Source organism: Orbicella faveolata, unplaced genomic scaffold (genome assembly GCF_042242905.1).
Source record: "Orbicella faveolata isolate gen_17 unplaced genomic scaffold, um_ofav_v1 contig_1, whole genome shotgun sequence".
NCBI classification, from domain to species: Eukaryota; Metazoa; Cnidaria; class Anthozoa; order Scleractinia; family Merulinidae; genus Orbicella; species Orbicella faveolata.
The window spans coordinates 28,855,001-28,874,190 of NW_028301536.1; the positions used below are offsets into that span (position 1 = coordinate 28,855,001).

The 19,190-nt window shown below is 38.9% G+C and overlaps 4 protein-coding genes across 5 annotated transcripts in view; all 4 read left to right on the forward strand.

Moving 5' to 3' along the window:
• The window catches only part of LOC149118687 (uncharacterized), a 1,251-nt gene extending 869 nt beyond the window's left edge, over positions 1-382 (forward strand). Inside the window, exon 1 of the mRNA XM_089289583.1 lies at positions 1-382. This exon is cut by the window's left edge and continues 869 nt beyond it. Coding sequence (XP_089145709.1) covers positions 1-382 — 382 coding nt within the window.
• The window catches only part of LOC149118685 (ATP-dependent DNA helicase PIF1-like), a 5,814-nt gene extending 4,345 nt beyond the window's left edge, over positions 1-1,469 (forward strand). The window contains exon 1 of the mRNA XM_089271016.1: positions 1-1,469. This exon is cut by the window's left edge and continues 4,345 nt beyond it. Coding sequence (XP_089127142.1) covers positions 443-1,315 — 873 coding nt within the window. The 5' untranslated portion in view covers positions 1-442 and the 3' untranslated portion in view covers positions 1,316-1,469.
• Positions 1-3,241, forward strand: part of LOC149118684 (uncharacterized) — a 7,818-nt gene extending 4,577 nt beyond the window's left edge. The window contains exons 3-4 of the mRNA XM_089271036.1: positions 1,578-1,634; positions 1,827-3,241. Of these exons, the coding sequence (XP_089127162.1) occupies positions 1,598-1,634; positions 1,827-2,839 (1,050 nt within the window). The 5' untranslated portion in view covers positions 1,578-1,597 and the 3' untranslated portion in view covers positions 2,840-3,241. The remainder of the gene's footprint in view (positions 1-1,577; positions 1,635-1,826) is intronic.
• Positions 3,242-4,617: 1,376 nt separating this feature from the next.
• LOC110049314 (actin-histidine N-methyltransferase-like) lies at positions 4,618-19,088 on the forward strand. Of its 2 annotated transcripts, none has more exons than XM_089270929.1 (14): positions 4,618-4,885; positions 6,858-6,985; positions 7,805-7,906; positions 8,833-8,987; positions 9,829-9,901; positions 10,753-10,863; positions 11,305-11,385; positions 11,880-11,947; positions 12,806-12,864; positions 13,325-13,436; positions 14,262-14,503; positions 15,424-15,512; positions 15,977-16,140; positions 17,611-19,088. In XM_089270929.1, exons 2-14 carry the CDS (start codon positions 6,883-6,885, stop codon positions 17,869-17,871), a joined length of 1,620 nt encoding a protein of 539 aa, XP_089127055.1. In that variant the 5' UTR covers positions 4,618-4,885; positions 6,858-6,882; the 3' UTR covers positions 17,872-19,088. The 2 variants fall into 2 exon arrangements, with proteins under 2 accessions (XP_089127055.1, XP_020610767.1); XM_020755108.2 differs by having other exon boundaries at positions 4,622-4,885; positions 7,811-7,906.
• Positions 19,089-19,190: the final 102 nt, after the last annotated feature.

The following is a 19,190-nucleotide window of genomic DNA, read 5'->3' on the forward strand; positions in this document are numbered from 1 at the left end:
TATTATTGGTCTTGCTGGTACTGGCAAGAGCTACCTTATAAATGGTATCCGAAATCTCCTGCAGGACAAATGCCAAGTGTCTGCAACAACTGGGAAAGCCTCTTACAATGTAAGTGGTGTGACAATACACTCCTTGCTAAAATTACCTGTTGGTTCAAGGGGTTGTAAAGATCTCACTGGTCAAGCATTATGTAGGCTACAGGAAAACCTTAATGGAATCAACTACATTCTTATTGATGAATACTCAATGCTTGGTCAAGCTACCTTTGGCTGGATTGATAAACGGTGTAAACAAGCAACTGGAAGTCATGATAAGATTCTTGGTGGAAAGTCTATGATATTAATTGGTGACCCAGCTCAGCTACCACCTGTAGCTGATTAGCCACTATATCATTCAAAACCATCTAGTGATGTTGGAGAGCAAGGCTACCAAGCATACAAAATGTTTGATAAAGTAGTCAAACTAACTGTCAACCAGCGTGTACAAGGCACATGCCCTGAACAAGTGCAGTTTAGAGAATTATTGTCACGACTTCGCAAGGGACAGTCCACTGTCCAGGATTGGAGATTACTGCTTACCAGACAGCCATCAAATGTGTCTAAATTGAACGAATTTGAATCTGCCACAAGGTTATTTTATAGTAATGAACAAGTTGCTAATTATAACCATGACCAGCTGAATAAACTTGAGCACCCTGTTGTTTGCATCAATGCTCACCATTCATCTTCTCTTGCTAAAAATGCCAGCCCAGATGACATGTCCGGACTGGAACCAGTAGTATTTTTAGCGAAGACAGCGAAAGTCATGTTGACTATGAATCTATGGTCACATGTTGGTCTCTGTAATGGAGCCACAGGAACACTACGTCGTATCATTTATGACAATAATCATTGCCCACCAAACTTACCTGTTGCTGTTATCATTGAATTTGATAACTATAGAGGTCCTGCTTTCATAGATTCTCACCCTTCGTGTGTTCCCATATGTGCTGTGACAGTTTCGTTACAGTCAGGCAATAGTTTACATGAGAGGCAACAACTACCACTTAGACTTGCTTGGGCTCTTACAATTCACAAGAGTCAAGGTCTCACCCTACCAAAAGCTTGGATAGATATTGGTAAAACCGAAAAATCACCTGGTATAACTTATGTTGCACTTAGCAGAGTTCAAAATCTTTCATCTTGTGTTATTGAACCCATGACTTTTGAAAGATTATCAGCTTTGAAGTCTTCTAGAAACTTAAAATTCAGACAAGAAGAGGAAGAAAGGCTAGACTATTTGGCAGAAACCACAGCCGCTGCATTTAATCATTGAACGAACTCATCGGTTCTATAATCAACTTGAATAAGCAGTAAAGTGTCTTTCAACAAACAAGAAAAAGGTGATCATATTCACCAATACAAACAAACATACATGTAAACATCTTCAAAATGTGAATTGTTTTAACATTTAGCAGTAAAAAACAAAACTAATTTCTAGAAAAGCAATTACAGTAAGTGATATTATATACACTTAACAGTAAGTTTGGCAACAGCTATTTTCAGCTTGTTTTATTTCTTTTCCTGTACCTCATCAGAGTACAGACAGACTACAGCAATGGACCAGAAAAATCCTGAAGCAACAAGCAGTGAAGGTAAGCCAGGACAAATCATCTAAAATAAAAACACACTTCACAGTAACAATTTAATAATTTATTATATTTCATTTGCAACACATTGAATTATTAAAGGTTTTCTCCACACACTTAACTAAACGCAGCTAACCGTTAACTTAATACTTAGCAAAAAAATGAAATGATGCTTAAGTTGTTTTTATTTCATTGCAGAGAAACCTGATCAAATAATTGGTTACATACACAATGTATCTCCCATAAAAGAAGGCAACTTCTTCGACTTTCAAGTACAGTCAAAAGAAAAATACTTAAGAGGAGTTTGTTTTGCCCCTGCCAAGAGAGACCTTTTCCAGTCAGTACAAGATGGTGGCAGCCCTGTGAAAATAAAAAGATTTCGCATAGACCAAAAGAGCAACACAGATGACTTGCTCATGAGTGCTAATGTCGAAGTCCAACAGCTTACAGCATCACCATTTCCAAAAGTTGACATCCCCAGCAACTTCGACCTAGGAATGCTGAAAACCATTGCTGCAGGTCAACTGATAACAGTCAAAGCAAAGGTTACTTCTCTACTGGAACCTAAAATACTCCAGACAAGTGGAGGAACTTTAAAAATGCTAGAAGGGCAAATTGTAGACACAAAAGTTTACTCTAAGATAGTATTTTGGGAGAAATTTTGTGAGCAAGTAGAAGAAGGCATGACATACATTTTTGAGAATGTACGAGTAAAGAAAAATGCCCTTACTAAGCAACTATACATAAATACTGCCAAAAGTGGCACTGCCATTAAGCAAACAGAGCCACATACTGATATTTTAGCTTTAGCACCGAGATTAACTGATGATTCTATCACTGCAACTGTGGAAGGATCTGTAGCAGGTGTAATTTCAACGTCCACATACGTGGCCTGTATAAAATGCAATAAGAAGATCGAACATGATGACAACTCAGACATTATTACTTGTAGTAATTGTAATATGCAACAGATGAACGACTTTTGTCCCAGTCAGTATTATGCTAAAGTATTTTTCCTAACCACACCAAAGAAGGAAAAGTTGTCTCTTACACTTTTTAACAAAGTCATCTCGCAATTGTTTAACACAGAGGGTCTGACTGATCCTTCTAAGCATGACTTCGTTAAACTGTTACTGGCCTTAAACAACATTGTAGTTACCTACAATAAGCGTACCAAAGCAGTAACCCAAATTGTCCGACCAAATATATAGTCAATTTCCATTTTGACAAGCTATAGTTGACCTATACATGATAAGGCCCTTTGTTCATTACATGTTGCGTTAGGCAGTGTCACTCATCCTTCTAAAGATCAACACCAAGCTGTTACTAGCCTTGAAAAAAACATTGTATTTACCTACAATAAGAAAGTAGCTTAAACTGTCAGACCAAATATATAGTCCTGATTAGTTCACCTACAGACGATAAGGCCCGTTGTTCATTGCATATTGACCTATACAAAACAGTACAGTTCACCTATACAAAACAACACTGTTCATTACATGTTGCGTTGAAATAAACGAATATGTTCCTTTTTACTCTTACAAGCATTTATAGGTTCAAAGTACATGTAACCATGTTGTTTAAGAAATAAAATAAGTTATATTTTTGTTGCAGTTCCCATTGTCATATTGACATACAAACACGCTACTAACGGCAGCACTCACTTCTCATTGAGAACTCCTAATTATAATTTGTATCACGAAATTTGGATTGAACGAGACCTTGTCATGCTAGTTAGCCTGCGCAGCGGTCGTTTCCTTCTTTAGCGCGCGAAAGAGGTGAACGAAAAGATTGGTTTGTGCCTTCCAAGCTTTTCGTTCACCTCTCGCACTCTCGGGAAGGAATCGACTGCTAAGCAGGCTATATACAGGTTTAACTCCAGCCATTACAACTCCCGACAATTTCTTGAAAGTTTAGAAACTAATAGCTTTCAAATCCGCCATGCGATAGTCATTTCCGTGATGGTGTTTTTCTTAAACTTTAGACTGGCACGTGATCAGTGTGCTAAGAATAAGGAAGGGTCAAAAATCGGGATTAAAAGGCTGGGGAAACACCCGTGTGGCACCCCCTCCCCCCACGTCTCTGAGTTTAGTCTCCAGTCTTCACGGCTCAACTCAGTCCATTCAAGTTGTATAGTGGGACTTCCCAAACAAAGCAACTCGTACCAGTCCGCCTTGACCTGTCTGTGTTTTGGGAAGTCCCACTGTACAACTTTGCGTCCCAGCATGTTTGATTTTGTATCTTGTGACCGGATCGTACAAAGGGAATATTCTCCGATTCTTTACGCCCAGAAAGTCATCATGTATAAGGGAGAATGTTACTGCCTGGAGATTTGGACGATGGCTTTCAAGGAAGAGGCATCTAAACATTTTACCTTATGATATCTGAAAAGTCACTAATTGCTTAAGAGGGTACATAATTGCCAAAAACCGGTCAACTACGATTGCTGTCAAACTCAAAACGGAGCTTGCTATCGAGAGGAATTGGGTAAATGTGATGGTCTTGCATAATATGACAGAGAATACCCCGTTTGACCAATCCATGTGTCCTGTCACAAGCAGTTTAATGGTCACTGGCATGTTAAAGGCTGTAATCAAAAGATCTGCAACGGCTATATTTGCTATGAGATAATTTGTGACAGTTCGCATTTGCCTTTTTATAATAACGACGCATATGACCAACACGTTACCGATCAGTGAACTGAACATGATGATGAAGTACGCAATAGTCTTGAAAATTTGCTCAGTCGGTGAATCAGGCTCATATGTGCACCGCGGTTATGCAGAACTGGAATTCGTGACGTTGTTTCTCGTGTTTATGGTCAGGTTTGGGAAAGAAAGTGCTATTGATAAAAAGGAAGCAGGAAAGATTTCTCAAATAGTTAATAGTCTTTTGCTACTTTCTTCTCAATTCTAAGTGGTTTTTTTTTTTTTTTCGTGTTCATGGACCGGGACGGAGTCGAGGTCCATAAACTCGCAAAAAAAAGAACGAGGCCAGTATCCTGCCATCTTGATCTCACAAGCTTGGTCAATAAAGGATTTATTATATGGCTTTCGGGGAAATTCTTCTTCCGAAGGGTGTGTTTAGCAGGTCCGAGTACTGTTACGTTTTCCATTAGACTAGTACCAGTCTCTTTCTTAACTGCCACGGATGTAATTTTCAACATGGCGGCGAATGTGTAACTGAACCGCGTAACTGTACAACCCTTTCTCTAAAGGAAACAGATTCCTCAAAAAGGATATTCGTCTTCTGAAAAGGTCAGTATTGGATATTTACAAATATCTTGAGGTAGTGTGTACGTATGAAATCCAAATTAGACTCGGTAAGCGAAAACACCTTTTTGCAATCTGCTTGTCAGTACAGAGGAAACTGAAAGCATGTTGAGTACTAGATCGAGTTGGCTGTCGAGAAACCGTGATGCAAATTTAATTAATTGTCATAGGTAATTACTGCACTTAAACTCAGCTCATCCACTCTAAGCCGTACACTCTGACTTCCGGCCATCAAATAGATTTGCAGTTCCTTCTGTTCCTCTCCCTGTTAAGTGGGCTTATAATATAGGGACGTGGCCTCGCCTTTACATCAGATGCTAAGCGTCTTTTGTATCAGTGATGAAACAAAACTACACGCTCGTTAAAAATGTCTGCTATGGCAAACAGTAGATCCAGGTTCAATAAAAAAACTATATTGCTTATGGAAATTGTCTGGAATAGAGTAGTAACTTTCCCTATTTAGCCTGGACAGGGGTATCTTTTTCGGCATTTAGACTGGAACATGGTTGCAAAATTAGAATTTCTTGGGCTTGTACAGGATAAGAATTTTTATGGCCCAGCAGCATGCAGCCCCCAAATATTTTGGTAATTACCCCCTCTGGGAGGCATATGTAGGCAAAACTTAGTATTTTATGTCAGAAATTACATGCCAGTACTTTGGGGAAAGGTTTGCAATGTTTTTCTTTTTTGGGTATTCTAACTGGCATAGTTTTCCTCAATCATGATTGAAGGCTGTGGACAATGAGACTGAAAAAGAGTTTTTGAAGAAGAACAGGCTAGAAGCAAAGCACAGGAACTTTCCTGATTGGAAAGGATGTACTAAGTGTTCTTTTCATAGGCTACAGAGAGAGTTTTTCATTGGTGAAGGTGTCATGTCATGTGCACCTTGTAATCTGTCTTGGCAGTCAGTCCACTGAGGGGCAGCAACAAATGGCGGTTCTAACCCAATGATTTTGACTTGGAGGCAAATTGTTACATGTACAATAAAGTACCATGCTGCATCAATTATTCTAGTTCCTATTCTTCCAGAGAGAGGGAAAAAGATGAACGAAAGAACACCATTGGGGTCCATTTGTTCATAGGGTGGATAGTGTAGGTTTTGTAAACACTTATCTCCTGGATAGCGATTTATCTGGTGGATAGCTTATAATCACTCTTTGAAAAATTTGGCCCAAAAGAAAAATATTGCAAATACAAAAATGGCGAAGAGAAACTCCGCGAAGAAGGTGATTCTTTTAAATTTGACCTCTAACAATTGTTAGACCAAGGCATAATGGTCAATTTATGTAATAACACTTTCTAACAGTATAGCACATGTCTTGTGTCTTTTAAAAGCAAGTTGATTGGCTGGCCAAGCTGAGTCTGGGTTAATTCAAATGTCTTGATCACATGATAGATTCATGTTATATACAGCATAAAATGATGGTAAAATGATAATTATTATCATTTTACCATTTTGACCTGTGCAAGCTATACCATTAGCACTTTTTAGTTAACATGTTTTAAGGCTAACTGATATGCTTAGAACTTCATCACTTGGGTGTCCTGAAAACTCAGATCATGAAACTCAAACTCTCTGGGTGTCTTGAAAACTCAAACCCAAAAAATAAAACAAATTTACACTGCCAAATTGCCATGGGTTGCTGTAAGTGAACACTGTAAGTGTTTTATGCCATCAAAAGATGGTGGCGTGAAACAAAGCATGAAAAGCCATTTATTTGGAGGTTTGAATCTGAGTTTTCAAGCTGTGGGTTTACGAGACACCCCTCATCTCTTGCCAGCCTTCAGTCAGCTATCTGACCAATCCCCACTGACTTAGGCATTTGACTTAGAATTAAATTTCACTTGAACATTGATTTATTCAGCTGCAAGTAGAATGGCTGCAGCTCACAGATTTAGGACAATCTGTGGTTAATAACATAAATATACAATAAACATGCATACTTTCTGATTATAGCAAGTTAAGGATATTCTGCTAAACGATGGGAAAGAAAGGGAGAAGAAAAGCCCAGCAGAGTCCATCTGAAGCACGTGAGCATGTCACAGATAAGGAAGTGCAAACTCTTTGTCAAAAAATATTTGAGAGTAAGTCATAACAATCTTAATTTGTACCATCAATCTCTGGTTTTTTTTTTCAAGAACAAATTATTTTTTTATTCAGTAATTCTAATAATGAGTCTCAAAACAAAAAGTGAGGAGTCCATTGAATACATGGATGTGATGGAGTGTCACCATGCTCCCATTGCATTAACAGAGTGCAAATGTTATGTGATGCATAAAACAACTGCAAATTTTCTCTTATCTCTAACTAACTCCATTTAGATAAAGGAGGAACAGGTTGCTTGGTCCTCATTACAAAATGCAATGCAAAGCACTCTTTGAACAAAGTCTGCATTTCATGATCATGTGAACTACATTCTTTACAGTAAATTAGCTACATTTTATTATCAACTACTGCTGTACACTCCGATGTTCATACATGTATATGTGGGCTTGCTGAAATATATATATGTGAAATGAACGCACTTTTGAATAATTATATCTTATATATTTGTTTTAAAATTAGGAGAAAAAGTTATACAAATTTATACATGAGCTATAGGGGCATAAAATGTAAAATATCCCTGCAGTATGTTATGGAATATTGTCTGATTTAGTTAACTTAGCCTATGGCCTAATGTCAGTCACCTATCAGGCAATTTACCACTCAGTTTTGCAAGATATAATCTTAGTCCATAACAGTGTGTTTCCCTCAGGGTTGTCAAAAGTAGCTGGCTGTTAGCAAAAATCATCCTGATGTCATGATCTTGGCCGGCTTCTCTCCTTGGAAATTCGTCTGATTCTATTAGCCATCTGCTTAATTTAAAATCTATTATTAATAGAATTTAAATTAAATGTCTTTAGTGATAGTTATATCTCTAGAAACCCCCGTATTACCAGTCAAGCAATGGGAAGAACATCTAAAGCTTCGTGAAATGGTGGAAAAGATAAGAGAAAGACAAGTGGGTATGTAAACTCTACAGAATATTAATAACAGAAAAAAATATCCAGTTGATAGGAAAATATAGATATGACCAGATATGGTATTATCAGTAAATCGATTAAACTACTTTGTTTGTTTAATATGTTACATGTGCATGTGTGTACGTATGCTGGCCTATTATGAACTGTTTTTTTGTTTTTGTTTAAATGATGCTGTTTTAAAGCATTTTCAGTACATTTATCTTATTACCCAAGTGCATTTACTCTAATGGGAGACTGTGCTCTGAGGTCTTACAGTACAAACCCTGCTGTGTAATCAAGTTTGGTTAATAAGAGATCAGTATTACACAACTGAAAATGGCTCAGATAAATAGTCCACAATATTAGACTGAAAAACACCATAAACTTTAAGTGTGCTACAGTATTTTGATTTGAAACTGACTCACTGTTTAGTTGCATCTAGAGCTGATGTTTTCAGAAACGAGCAATGAATGTTGCAAAAGTTCTAAGAAAAATTTGAAAAGAATCTCAGTATTACACGTGTTACTTAATTAATTTACAAACTAAAGTAAACCATAAAACTGCAGGAAAATGTTTCATGATGGTTGTGCTGGATTATTAATTTTGGTCCCATAATTGGAAAATACTGGACTGGCAATAGAGCAATCTGATTGATTGATTGATTGATTGATTGATCGATTGATTGAATGATTACATTTATTTGCCCTATGAACCAGCTTTACCTTGTAATAAAGCATTAAGGTGGCTGGCAACAGTTTAAAGAACTTTCCAGCAGTCATACACATGATCTTTGACAGATCAATACTAACCACATTTTATTAACTGATCACATAAATGGGCAATCATTGGTGACTAACTTGCTGGAAATGGTTACCAGCCATCTCAAAGTATCAAGACTGTACTAATACATTTTGACTTATGCTTTGCAGACCAAACTTTATTTGAAAAATTAGATCACTCCCGGAAAGATCACATTGCAAGTTTCACCCAGTGGTTTAATGAGAATGGTGGCAAAGCAGAACATGTGCTAATTGACGACTTTGGTCAACAAGGACTTGGTCTGAAAGCTGCCAATGATATGAAGGTGATGTCTTCATCTTGTCACATACACGCATCTAATTTATCATTTTTGGTGACATGGGGTAAATATCCACATGGAAAAAAATATCCATTTACCCATGGAACATGAAACAGTATTCTGATAAACACGACATGGCAAAGTCTATTAACTGGGAATCACCAGTATTTTGAAAAGCAAAAAGAAAATTAAAAAAGATCTACAGCTATCGTGTTTACACTTTCTAAAATCAAAATCATTTTTGTGGTTTGGCTTTCATGTATGACATTCTGATATAAGATAAAACAAATAAGTAAATCACAGCGTGCAAAGAAAGCCATGACTGATGGCTGGTGGATTTTTCAGTTACTGGTAGGCTAGTGGATTATATATTGTTCCCTCAATTGCCTATCCTAGCACACCAAGGGGCAAATCTGTGGTGGTGAGGGAAAGTTGAAACAACAGAGAAAAAAAATCTGCAAAAAGGCAGTTTATATTTTAGTTCACCTTCTCTCCAACTTTTTTGGCAGACTTTTCCCTGCCATTTTAACTTTCCCTCACCCCAACAGACTGTCCTAGGAAGTTTCTTGGCAATATTTTTAAAGAAGTATAAATTACAGGACTACTATAATGGCGGGTGAGGGGTAGTGAGAATGACTTTCAGGCTATTGGTAGCACATCATAGTTAGAGCTTTCCTTTTTAGGTTTTCTCTGCACCCTGAAATCATCTTATTTTGGTGTTATGGTATTTTAGCCCTTCTTTGCTAAATGGGGACACTAAGGAACAAATAAGTTAAGGATCAAGTACTTTTTCAGTGGTGAATCTCTTGGTTTACCAACAAACTATGTTGACTGTTTTTGTCCTCAGGCAGGAGAGCTTTTCATCACCATACCAAGAAAATTGACAATATCGGCAGAGACTGCAAGAAACTCGGAACTAGGTAGTGTTTAGATAGATATTTCTGAGTTGGACAATTTCTTTTATTTTCTCACTCTTCAAGGTGGCTGGAGCTGGGATACCATCTCCTTCTCTTCTCTCTTCCATTTAGAAGGAATCTATGCAATCTGTGCTTTCCTAAAGTGAACTGTTTATGGTTGGTATTTTGAAAGATAAGAGACTGGGAAGTTTTGATTTAAATCAACCCCCCCTAAAAATGTTATAAATACACCCCATCTCCAAAGAAAATACCTTCTAGAACACAACTCACTATACCCCCGACCCCGCTTGTACCGACAAAAAAATTTCTAAAGGAAACAGGGAGCCTCATTATAGAACCTGACAACTATTTTCAATTCTCCCTTTTCTTTTAAAAAATCTGTTGCACCACCTTTTAACTCTAATATTCTTCCCCTAGTGGGAAATGATCAATGTTCAGTGTTTGATTCAACCTCATTAATACAAATCTGTTCATGTCAATGGGTGTATGATTAATGTGCAATCAGGGGACTTCCATTATTGTAAGAGCATATTGCAAGGGAGGGATGAAGTGGTGTTCATTATACAGTCGGTGACATTTATGACTAATTAGCAGTCAGTTATCTGGCCCCGGTTGTTCGAAGGCTTGATAACGCTATCCACGGGATAAACCGCTATCCAGTGGAGACGTTTTGAATAAACAAACCACACTATCCACTGGATAGTGATTTATCTCGTGGATAGCGTCATCCACCTTTTGAACAACCCGACCCGATGTGCAGGTTTTAAAGAACAATTTTAGCAATAGCAGCCTGCTTTCTATCCATAGACATTTAGGTAGCAAACATTACCCTAGTTGTTCTCTTCTCATTCCAGGACCCCTGATTGAGAAGGATAATATCCTGAGAGTGATGCAAAATGCCTGTCTGGTCCTTCACGTGTACTGTGAAAAACTCAAGAAGAACTCTTTTTGGAAACCATATCTTGGTATCCTTTGGAAGATGATACCTAGAATTGTGTAGTTTACGTGGGTCAGTCGAAAGAAATATTTTTAGAATCAATTTTCAGTAGACGGAATAAGCACTTACCACGTAGTCCTGGAAAAATAAGCTCTGGTGCTATGGACTACTTGACCCAACACAGACTTTACCTTACTTCTGCAAGCTTACCTACATGTATAGGGATGGATGGGCAGTGAGCACTGTCTGTAAGCACTGTTTGTAAGCACTGTCTGTAAGCAGCAACATGAGCGAAATGGCTTGACATGGAGCTCGACCAGGGTTCGACTACAAACCACCCTGACCACTCTTCATCAGATAATGGAATCCGTTTTTCAGCATCATCTCAAGGTTAATATACTTGTAGCTTAAATTGCATCAACTTTGGTCATATTCGATCAAGTTCCCTTGACTAGCAGTTGTATTGTAGATGTTCTTCCAACTTCATATTCAACGACTTTGTACTTCACTGTTGAGGAGATGCAGGCATTGAAAGGATCTCCAGCATTTGGTAGGAAATTCTAATTCTTCTTAACAAAGGTTGCAGAAGTCTTAAGTCTTCAGTCTAATAGGTTCGACCACAGTTATCCCAAGCTTTTTACATGGGCTTCGTTATACGATATTGAAAACCAGCAGCCTAAAACACCACAGTTGATGCAAGTAATACACAGAGGAAGAATCGATGGAAATTCATTTTTACGGTATTTCCTTTTCAGATTTCCAACCGAAGGTGTTAGCATGTTCGTTATACTCCCATACAGTCGTTAGATGACATTAACGCCGTTTCGTAAGTCGTGATGGTTTAACTTCCCCAAGGAAATGTTGTTAGGATACCTGTGGTTGGACTACATAAAACAGTTATTAAATATCGCATTTTTGGAAAGTTGAGGGTTTAAAGGGGCACTGTAACATGTGCAACCTCAAAAATTAAAGGACATTAGTCTTCTTTCCTGGAAACCCAGATGTAATAGAAAGCGTTCACTGACACTCTCTGATCTATTTTAGGTGAGGCTCTCAAGCTTTACAGAAATATTGCACGCCAATATGCTTATCTTTACCAGCGACTTCAGCAGGTAGGTGTGACGCGTTAGAAAATGTGTGAGAAGTGATACTTACTCAAAGCTTTGTGACAAACCTCGAGCTCTGTCAGGTGGAATTTGCGTTGTTTGAACGAAACGCAAAACATTTTGCGTTTGTAAGAAACGCAAAACATTTTCCGTGTTTCTACAGTATTTTAGTATTAATCTACTAGCGTTCTATCAAGAATGCCGTTCTCTGATTGGCTACGCTACTCACTATCTATTCTTTTATAGATAGTGAGTGGCTTGGCAAAGTGCGGTTGTTAACAAAATGACGGCCAACTTGCGTTTTCGAAGTGTCTCTGAAAATAATTTAGTTAAAGTTTTGAACGAGTACTAGATTTATGCTAAAAGACTGAAACAATAAGATTATTCGCTCTCGATTTCTGTTCATGATAGTTGTAAATCTCAAGCTCATAATCTAATTGTTAATTAGAGTGCAGTGGCTGAAGGTCGTCCACATAATAGCAATGTTTTCTGGATTCTCCAATGTTTCGCGATAATGTTACGACAATGTTACGGGATAATTTAATTCTCTAGAACACTAAAGAAAGGATTCTGACAGTGATGTGATTTTTCAATGAACCGATAAATGCGTGCACAACTACAAGTTTCAAATAACAATTCAATTCGCGCGATTTTGCTAAAACATGAAGTTTAATACTACGTTGAGAAAATATTGGAAATCGTTATTTGAAGGAAATCTAGTTAGAATTCTACTAAAACAATTAGACCATTCGCTTTCGATTACTATGAGATGATACTCATAATCTAATGGTTAAACAGGAGTACGCAGATAAGTACGGCTTTAAGCACACATGTTCTTACTGTGGTTTCTAACTCTGTTTATAGGTTTGTCCAGAGACAGCCAAGCTCCCACTGAGGAGGAATTTTACTTTTGATGACCACAGGTACATGTATGTGCACTGTACTTCTATTTAGGAGTTCTTTTGGAGTGCTGTGTATAAACCCTTTCCCCTTTTACCTATACAACCCTCTTTCGCCCAAATTTTCTTGAGTCTCATACAATTCACCAAATGTTTGACCCAAAGCGGCTGTTTTTGCGGCCTTTGCAAGCTTAAGAGATCCAAACCTGCTCGAAGCAGCTTAGTGTTAAGTCATTTGATGTATTAAAAACCCTTCAATTAATATGAAAAACAAAGCTGAACCAGACTCGACGGCACGGGGATTGTTGTCTTTGTTTGCTTTGGTTTTGAATTGTGGGACTACCGCAGTCATAGACAGGAGCAGGCGCGGACAATAGTTTATTTCTTATAAGTGAATAATTAATTGTTAGTGCATGGAGCAGTTTTTGTGTTTTTTTTTTTTTGTTTGATTTTCCTGTTTTGTGACTGCTGTTTACATGCACAGATGGGCAGTATCAACTGTTATCACTCGTCAAAACAAGATCCCAAGTACCACAGGTGAACCAACTCTGGCGCTTATTCCGATGTGGGACATGTGTAACCACTGTCATGGCACGGTATGGCGTTATGTACTTAAAAGTCATTTTGTTTTTTACCTTTGCATTGAATGAAGTCAAAAGGGTATCCAAGGAAAACGTCCGAGGCTTATTGTCAAATGGTGTAACCTTGGTCGGAAAAGAGGGGCCTTTTTCGTGTACAGAGAAGCAGACTATAGGAGGACGCAATTTCCAGGTTGGGGTGGACCACAAAAAAGGCCTGCAGCCTTCCGTATGGGAAACCTAGTTTGAGGGTCGTGGTTTCATGTCACGTTAGCAGCAGTAGGAACTTAAGGATCCCAGAACGCGGACGTCATCAATAACGCCGTAGCAGCGTGGGGCCTGTGTCGAGGACACCTTGTTCGTGGCGGGAAAAAATAGGGAGCTTAAGCAGCGACGAAGCTGCCGAGGACGACGCCTAGTCAGAAATGAATTTATATGTTACCAGCGAAATTTGCAATTGTCTAGATCTGTTCAGTACGCCAATGGCTCTAAAAACGGCTCAGGCTAAATATACAACAACAGCGTTCAACTCCAAATGGAAAGGCGAAAAATTAGTCGTTGTAGGTCGCGTTCCTCAGACTACGCAGAACTTAGTCATTTCACGTTCTTGTTTTGCAGAGGACGGCTAAGAAATGTACAAAGATTTATAACGCACGCGCAAAGCTGTTGTTTTGCTCTTTAAACTTTTTGATATGTGACGTACTCGTTGCTGTCGTCGTCGTGGTTTGCTTAAGCTCCCTATACACTGTATATTTTTCTTTTTACCGTAACATCACTGTAGAACCTCTTTATCCGCTAATCATAACAAACGGCTTTGTTTTTCATCCTCATTCGTGTACCCAGATAACGACTGGCTACGATATGGCTGAAGACAGCTGCAAGAGCCTAGCCGTGAAGGACTTCAAGGCCGGTGAACAAGTGTGTATATTTTACGGAGAACGTTCTAACGCGGACCTCTTGGTTCATAATGGGTTTGTGTTTGAGGACAACATACATGATAAAGTTGGCATTCAGCTCGGTGTCAGTAAGAGTGACCCACTGTTTCAGAAGAAGGAAAAACTACTGAGCTTTATGAGAATGACGGCGTAAGTTGTGAAATGTTCTGGTTTCTTGTTTCTCTTTGTTAGACTGATAGACTTGCCGTACGACAAGCTCACAAGAGCTCCAAGCGGTGAAATGAAATGTAAGTTGTGGCAAGCGCCAAAAAAATTTGCCAAAGGCTGAGAAAATAACATTCGCTCCTTTTGCTCTAGGATATAGCCGGTGTGCTACCAAACAAAAGCTTGTGAAAAGCTTCATTAAGTCAGCAAGATTGCTTTCTTAAGAGACCCACTCAAGCAGAGTACGGAAAGTGACCAATGTGGTTTGCATACCCTCTCAGACTTTTTTGTGACCATTCTAGAAGCTTTTCGTCCAAATTTAACGTCATCAAAATTTTAAAATATGAAGCGCCCTCTTTCAAAAGCTGTATTGTTTTTTTAACTTTTTAATGTTGGCATACTCTCCTGTCTCTACACTATGATTAGACTACTTGCCTTGTTTTAGAAATATGACAGGTTGGCTGCGCATTTTCTGGGCCAGAATGGCAACCCACATAATCTTTTCACTCTATCCATAGCGGGCATTAATTGGAAGGGTAAAATAAACAGCACCAATCAGTCAGGATATTTTGTTATTTTTTAGACCCTTAGATGAAGTGTTTATTTTGGCACCCATGTTGGTGTACAGAGGAAAGTCATGAACATGGCGGATGAATACACAGTTTTCTCTCTGGCGAAATATGCTCTCGCTAAAACCTCGTCATAAGTATGTCAGGCTTCAAAACTTGTGCAAATTGATGTTTTTTTTAACCTAAATCCTACAATGCAATCTGCGATCGTGCGTTCTTTTCAGTTTTTCGAGGTGGCCGAAATAAAGAACGCCCGATCTTTAATGTCTGTGCAAGTGACCCTTTTGCAGCTCGTGTATGTGGATTCACCAAAGAAAAAATGTATTTCATTTGCAGGTCTAGTCACTGGTATTCAATTCCATGCGGTGATGATCCGATTGGCCCTGAGTTAGTGACCTTCCTAAGAGTGTTTTCGATGGGTGAAGGTATGAACTGCAGGGAGTGAAAATAGAATGTGGTAGTGTATGAGAAAATACTGTTTAAAAATAACTTCTGGAGCGCTGGAGTACTAATGGAGTGAATAATTGACAAATGTGAGCAAACTTCACGTACAATTTTCTGTTGTAAATTTTTTCATCTCTCTTTCCTTTGAGGTGAGAGCTGTCGAGGCTGAAGGCCGAATCAACTATCACCTCAAAGAATCGAGAACGAATAATCTAACTGTTAAATAGAAACACACTCATCAAACAGTAAGCAGCTGTCTACGGCCCGTGTTCCCACACCAAGTCTCATTCTGCCAAACTTCTTCTTGTGTTTTTAGAACTGTTTTCTATTTACTTAACTAAAGTCTAATACATGTCAGAAGCCAAAGGGATCAGATTAGTGTTGTAGCATTACTTAATTGTATTTTTTCTTTAAAACTACGTACGTGTAAATCTATTTATTGCAGATGAGTTGAACGAGTGGCTTGAAAAAGCTAGTGAAAACAGCATTGAATTGAAGACACTTTCGGCGGTGTATTCCTTTGTCAGGCAGGAGACTGAAATCAAAAGTTGGCAGTTCATAGAAACCCGGCTTTCCTTGCTTCTTGGACAGTACAAAATATCTGATGCGGTGAGTCTGTTGCATGAATGGGTAGATAGTGCAAAACATGGGTCTGGTGACAAGTTTGAGTCTCAGGTAGCCCAAGCTCTCGTCAAGCTCAGTGCGTGAGCGTCATCATGTTTCGAAACAGCGACAATATAAGAGTTCGGCCCTTACATCTCGTAGTTAGTAACGGGCCTTTTCGGCGGTACGGTGGCCATTTTGAATTGTGTTGTTTCAAATAGCTATTATGGTATGCTTAGGGGGCAAATACATAATAACTTCCCTCCTGAGCATCCCATAATAGCTATTTGAAACAATAGAATTCAAAATAGCCGCCGTATCGCTGTGTAAGGGATCCTTAAGTATGGAAAATACTGCTGTCGCTTGTAAATGTACGAAATTAGACGTAAAGTTCTCCTTTGAACTCTCGTATGTCGTCATTTTGTCGTTTTGTATGGTTTTACTGCGTTGTAAAGCGGAGGATTTTAAAAAGTCGTTTTCTGAGCAAGGTGGTTTTCCAACCAGAAAAAGCCGTAATCCTATAACGCTGTAAAACCATAAGAAGGACAACTTCTAAACTCGTACATTTATAATCGACAGCACTATTTTCCTTCCAATCTCTTACCCAACGGCGGTCATGACGAATTATTCACTAGGAGATGTAAAGGCCGAACTGGTACATTGTCGCTATGACGCTCGGGTAAGATTGAACTTTGGATGCGTTGAGTAGGGCTGGGTTGACACTATGAAACGTCGGATGTGATGAGTCTAGTAACAAGGTTGGATGGGTAATATGAAATTTCAAATGCGGTGAGTTTGGCAGCAGGGATGGTTAGCACCCTTAAATGTCGGATGTGTACGTGGTTAGCGTGATGGAAGAATTTGTAAACTTTGCAAAACACTAAATGCGATGAATATGGCAGGAGAAGTGGGTGGATCATTTTAATAATTACACGCCTAAGTTAATCAATCGACCAATCAGATTGCTCTATTATAGCACGAATGTTTTAATGTTATTAAAACGGACACTGCTCCGAATAATTCCGTGCAGTTTTCTTGTAGATTTATAGCTTTTTTTTTTCTAGCATGCCCTATTCTCCTATGTTGTTCTTTTGCTCTTCTTTTTCTAAGGTGGTCAGTAATCAGAATTTCAAGTTTGAAGTTTACTACGTCTTTCTAGTTCGTGATCGGGAATTTTTTTCGAAACATTTTCAGTCGTGTAATAAATCCCATGTTTACCGGGATTGACTGGGAACATATTGGTCCTTACCTCTTTTGGACGTATCGCATAGTACTCGGTCCCATTACGGCCCCGAGGTTAGGTAAGAAGATAAGTACATCCCACGTGATGAGACTAGTGCCAGGGATGGGTCAATGGTAAAACAATGACGAGTTATTGGTTTGCGTAGCACCTTTAGCATTAATTGATAGTCTGAAGACTAATTTAGTATTTAGTTTGGTTTAATTGTTTGGTATTCCTTTTGTTCTATTTCGCAGGAAGAACGTGAGTCACTGGAGAGTGCAGAGATTTCAAACCACAAAAAGCTGTGCATTAAGTTGAAAAGAGCGGAAAAAAGGGTGCTGGAGAAAGCCTTGAAATTCGTGTCTACTACCAGGAACAAAACTGCGGAGACTCGGTTGGAAACAGGCAGACATTGTGACAATGAACTTGATGAAAGGCAAGCAAACACGACCTCAAGCGATGTGATGGATGATACAACTTCTGCTGCGGAGCAACTTTGTATTAATGGAGAATAGAATAGTGTGGTACCGAACGAGTTTTGGTCTGAAGTAGTCTGTTATAAGACGGTGTAAAGGCGAGGGAGTGAATCACTACGAGGACTTTCTTCAGATTTTAATTCTCTCTCTACGAGGTAGCGGCTCCCTTGTGTTGCATGGGGTGTTACAGTAGATCTGGATTTCAAAGCTGCTTCTGTATTGGTTTGTTTATTGTCCCTTTTAATTACTTGCCAATTCACCGTTCTACTCAGGCGCCAGTTGGCCCACTCAACTGGTGCTTATGTTGATTGACATTGTAATGAGCGTCTATGAGTATTGTTACTCTCTCTGGATGGAGTGATGTAAAAGCAAGGCCAGAACTATGTGAGAACAAATTACCCATCTCTTAATTCAGGTAACAGTAGATGACTTCTCTCCACGCCCCTACGTAAACTAGGAGTGTGATCGCTTTCGAGCAAAATTCACTAGCGGGAAACATTGCAAAATATGGCACATTTTCGTTTAAGCAGTACAGAATGTTCTCCCCGCTAACTTTTGACATCACGCATTTATAATTACCTGGCCGCTGATTCGATGGTTCCCAGAACCTTGGTCAACCCTCTGTTGCGCTATGAAGTGATTGTTAAGGAACTAAGCTGGAATACATGCACAAGTCTATGTGCGAACATGAACAATCTTGTTAACTTGTTACTTTCAAAGGTTCTTCATCTACAAGCTCCTTTGCAAGGAATCATGATGAAACGTACGAGATAAGTTCATTGGCATCGAATTTGAAGACTATCAATCGGTCTAACTGAGCCCTCGGTTGGAGGAGTGGATGTGTGCATCGGTCAGGATCAAGGGCTGCTTGGGATAAGACACTGTACTTACACACACAGTCACTGTAGCTCAATCCACCCAGGAGGATAAACTGACAACATACTGAGGGGAGGGGTGGGCGTGATAATAACCCACAGTGAATTAATATCCCAGCCGGGGAGGAAAAGCAACATTCCCAGCCGCGCCATTTTGGAAAAAACAGGATAACGTCTTTCTTACGTTCTTATGCGATTTTAAATGCAGTCTGTCATTTATCGATACTACAGCAAACTATTAAAACCGAGTACGTAATCAATTAAGTACGCAAAGTTTGACTGTATTTGTGAAATAGGTCTCGTAGCCATCAATGAAGTCGCTGTAATTGAGTGCGCGATTTTGTGTGGGGATAACATATTAAAGATCAACACATTTTTTTCCCTTGCTTTTAATGAATGGCTATACAAGAGAACAGCTTACATAGAAATGAAAGGCGTTAGTAAGGTTAGTAGATTAGGAATATACGTATAATGGCAGGACAT